The following is a 4,456-nucleotide window of genomic DNA, read 5'->3' on the forward strand; positions in this document are numbered from 1 at the left end:
TCGATAACCGTAATGATTTAAGCTTCAAATAAAAACTTTAGCAAGTTTTCAGCTTGTGAAGAAGGAAAAGATTAATGATATAATCCTCCCAACAATGGCTTAAAAATTGGGAAGAAAGGGAAAAACCCTCATGAAGAATATGTCGTTGCCATTACCTTACCTTATCATTAAGTAGTTGCATGTTTACACATGAGATAGTTTGTGTGCATTGTCAAGCAAAAAACAAGGAAGCGAACAAAACTTTCTTACCGCTGGAGTTAGAAGTCCCGAATCTTTGCAAGTTTCATATGCATCCAGAATGTTATTGAGTGGTCTGATAATCGTCTTGCGCCTAGCTGAAACAACAAAAGTACAAATGTCCTTCAAGTTCAACATAAAATCAAACCAATGCCCATTAAAATCGACAAATACAATCATCAAAAGAGAAGAGAGAGGGCGGTGCAAAGTGCATGCATGTGGAGAATATCTAAGTGTGAATGATACTCCAACTCAAATAAGCTAAATGGTATCTAAGAAATGAAGGGTGTTAGTATCTATCCTTAAGGACCCTATTTGGCAACACATGACTCTTGAACTATGGTCTAGATGGCATGAGGACTTTCTTTTCCCCAAGAAAACAGATGGGAGGCAATCACAGGTCATTTTCTTAGGGGAGAAGTGGCAATCATGTCAGTTTCCTTGATGTCAGGTTGCTATAGTGAATATGACTAAAATAGAATGCTACAATAGCAACTCAGAGGAGATTGAATTGGGGGAGAAAAGTCAAACTATTGGACATATCAAGAAGTGCATTAGAATTCTCATATCATTGTTAGAGGACTTGGTGACCATTATTAAATATCTGTCAATCTAGGATCTTAACATGACAGTGCTAATTATTTTGATAAGGCAAAACTTTTAGATATTTCAAGAAGAGCGCTAGTATTTGCACATTGTAACTTTTCAATTTGATAAATGCAAGAGGAATGCAATCATTGAGAAAGGCCCTTTTTTGCCAACCAATACATTGACACAAGTTGCTCATATCCCACCACGCACATGTTGGAGTGCAGGCCTCTTAGAGAAGGCAAGCATACTTCTAGGAGCATGAGAGGTGGTTTCACTACTCTTTCATATGGGACCCAAGAGCAACCATAGGATCTTGCTAGAAGGATTAAATGGAGGCTCTTAAAGAGAGAGAGAGGGTTTCAACTCTTCCTAGTAGCGGAGCCCATTGGCAACCATAGGCTCTTACTATGGTGAGTATGGAGGCTGTGATGGTCAAGGGTTCCAAGGACCAACCCATGAACCAAGCACTAGAGACTAGCCATTAGGGCACAACCTTGGTGATTGAAAATACAATGGTTTAGCTAGCATGAATTGAGATTGATAATGCAATGGTTTAGACCCATGACCTAAGTACTAAAGACTAACCATTAGGTCGAAGCCTTGGTGATTGCTAACGCAATGGGTTAACTAGCAAGAATTGTGATTGACAATGTAATGGTTAGGTTAGCAAGAATCACGAAGGACCAACCCTCCCCCCACCAACCCATGACCTACTCACTAACCATTACACAAATGCCTTGGCAATTTATAATGCAATGGTTAGCTAGCAAGAATCACAAAGAACCAACCCATGACCTAAGCACTAGAGACCAACCATTAGGCCAAAGCCTTGGTGATTGGATGAATTTAATGGTCTAGCTACTAGAAGAATTGTGATTGATAATGCAATGGTTTAGCAAGCAAGAATTTGTGATTACTAGAAAGGATTGATAATGCAATGGTTTTCGTAGCAAGAATTGTGATTGTGTACTCACGTCCAAATCCTTCGTCTAAACGCTCAATTGTGTCCAAGTCCATAGCCAGTTCCGCGATCGTCGTCGGCCATCTTTGCTTATACCATTCCATCTTGTCGCAGTTTGTCAAGTGGTACAGCATATCCTCCAGAAATTCGACTTTTGTGCCGCTTAATTTGTCAACCCACCTCTCCTTAGCTTCCATTTTGCTCTCCTCCTTAGGTTCCATGTTGAGTTTCCTCCTTGCATTGTAGAGGACCTGGCCTGCAAGCCTGTGAATCCGAGGCGTCCCAAGGAACCAGTCCGCCAGAAACCGGTCCAAGTTCAAGAAATCGCACAGCTCTTTGTCCATCGTTAAGTGCTTCATAAGCTTCGCCCGTTTAAACATCTGGATACACGAGTAAAGGTCTTCTGGAAACGGTATGTGCTGCAGTTCTGTGTTACACAATGCTCAAGTCAGTTATTTCCCGGTTCTAATTGCCTCTTTCGAAGAGCCGACAATTAGATGATCGCACATGCACGAGAGATAGGGCATAACCGTTGCGCTTGGTCACGATATTGGAGACTGTATCCTGGGCCCTCGTGATGGTTTTCATGCTATCTGGGAGACGAGCAAGCATCTCGGTGCAAGTGAAGGGCGGACGAAAGTAGTGCTGGTACTTCAAGAAATGCCAGGGATGGGAGGGAGAAACGCTGTATGCCTGCTCGGTATCCCATCTCCTCGTGTAATTGTGGCTGTCAGGGTCCTTGAAGACGCCTACGACGTGGTGAGCGAGCTCGGCTCCCAGCGTGTACGCCCACTGACGAACGAGGTGCACGTAAATTCTGTTGCGTGCGTCATGTTGGGCGCCGTTGAAATTATCCGCGACGTCGGAAGCGATGCTAGGGGTGTAGGGGCCGGAGTCGGGGGGGACGCTGGAGAAGCTGAGGCGGTTGATGAGGTTGATAAGGGAGGCAGACATGCGTTTATCGGAATTGAGGGGGGGAGAGGGGGAGGGGGAGGAGGGGCGATGGGAGCGATGGTGGCGAGGTGGGTTAGAGATGGAGATGGAGAACTTGGGAGGACTAGGGGAGGAGCGGAAGGAAGGGCGATTACTGGAGGGGGAGGGAGAAGGGGAGCGGTTGTTGTGTGAAGGACGAGGACGAGGAGGAGGAGGAGGAGCAGCAGCACCAGAAGAAGAAGAAGCATAACAAGGCCGCCAGTATTGTTGCTGTTGATTGTAGAACTGCGTGTACTGCTGTTGCACATCCATCATGCTCAGTCTTCCTTCCTTTCTTGGCCGGCCAACTTCTGAAAAACCGCATACACTCTCTCTCTCTCTCTCTCTCACACACACACACACACACACACACTCTCTCTCTCTCTCTCTCGCACCCCTCCCTCCGTGCCTCTTGGCCCTCACCTTTCCAACTACCCTCTTCCATCTAGCTCTCTTGGCTCTCACCTTTTTACCCCTCATCCCGTCACGGTGTTGCCGCCTCATGCCTCAGATTCGATCTCAGCTGTATCATCCTAAACCAAGGAAAATGTATCTCCTTTGTCTAATCACCACGCTGGTTCTATTTTAGTTCCGATGCAGCCCACCTGAAAACTGAGACGTCGCCGGAAAACAAATTCAATCACTAGCCTACACATACGCATAATAAAACAACAAAACTCACAAAATCACGACACTTAAGCATGATTAGAATCTTAAATCAACCACATTAAGACACTTAATTAAATTACACAAGTAAATTAAAATTTTCAATTCACCATTTCACCCAATAGACAACAAACACCATTACATTTTATTAATAAAAAACATCATATCCAAAAGTCTATGACATAAGGCGCATACATCAACTTTTCATTACCGATGGTAAAACTAGTTACATTAACTTTCAGCTTCAAACATTCCACAACTTCATCTACATCACTCCGTCTTCCTAGAGTCCAAAATTGAAGTCAAAAACACAATCCTTAAAGCTTCCACCCAAAACCACCAACATATCATCCTCCATAGGATGAGACAAGCAGTTTCAGTACGAGCAATGCCACCAGCATAACGACCATCACCAATAGGAACTTGTCCACCAACATCAACAAATACTTGACCACTAATTCCATAGAACCACCATCGCCAAAAAAATTAGATTCTAAAGTACTAGTAAGAACAGTTACAATAGTTGAAATACTAGTACAAACTGCACCACCAGGATCAACAGCAACTGAAGAAGAATTTCCAACCCCACCAGAAATAGCCAAAACACCAATTAACTCATTAGCAGCACCACCATACACTGGAACACGTATACCAAAAGCAAATGCACCAGAAACAACAACACGTGTAGAATCTCCACCATTGGATCCAAGAACCTCCATCCTCTTGCCAAAAACATCATCAACTTTCCTGTAATAAAGCTATAAACTTCCAAAATTTTCTTCAAATCCTGCTCATAATTCCGCAAGCATCCATCCTCATCATAAGGGTTATTAGCTAACTCCAAAGCAGTATCTAACACTCTTACTTCTATCATATTTCACCAAACTACTGACCCTCTTATGACTAGTAACCTTCATAGCAACATCAGCAGGCACCCCACACAAACCCAACCTTGTAGCAAGTGTAGCTTATAGTCTGCAGTTATTGAAATTCCTAAAAAAGCCAACAAACTCCATCATAGTTCAAACA

General features: G+C 43.5%; 1 protein-coding gene across 1 annotated transcript; it reads right to left on the reverse strand.

The window, feature by feature from the left end:
• Positions 1–1,689: 1,689 nt before the first annotated feature.
• On the reverse strand, positions 1,690–2,743 carry LOC147897550 (uncharacterized). Its single transcript, XM_087380042.1, has 2 exons — positions 2,320–2,743; positions 1,690–2,216 (listed from the first exon to the last, which is right to left on the reverse strand). Exons 1-2 carry the CDS (start codon positions 2,741–2,743, stop codon positions 1,690–1,692), a joined length of 951 nt encoding a protein of 316 aa, XP_087236168.1.
• Between the last annotated feature and the right edge of the window lie 1,713 nt (positions 2,744–4,456).

This window comes from Dipteris shenzhenensis, chromosome 10, assembly GCF_047967505.1.
Source record: "Dipteris shenzhenensis isolate YYH24624 ecotype China chromosome 10, Dip_SZ_1.0, whole genome shotgun sequence".
In the NCBI taxonomy this organism is placed as follows: Eukaryota; Viridiplantae; Streptophyta; class Polypodiopsida; order Gleicheniales; family Dipteridaceae; genus Dipteris; species Dipteris shenzhenensis.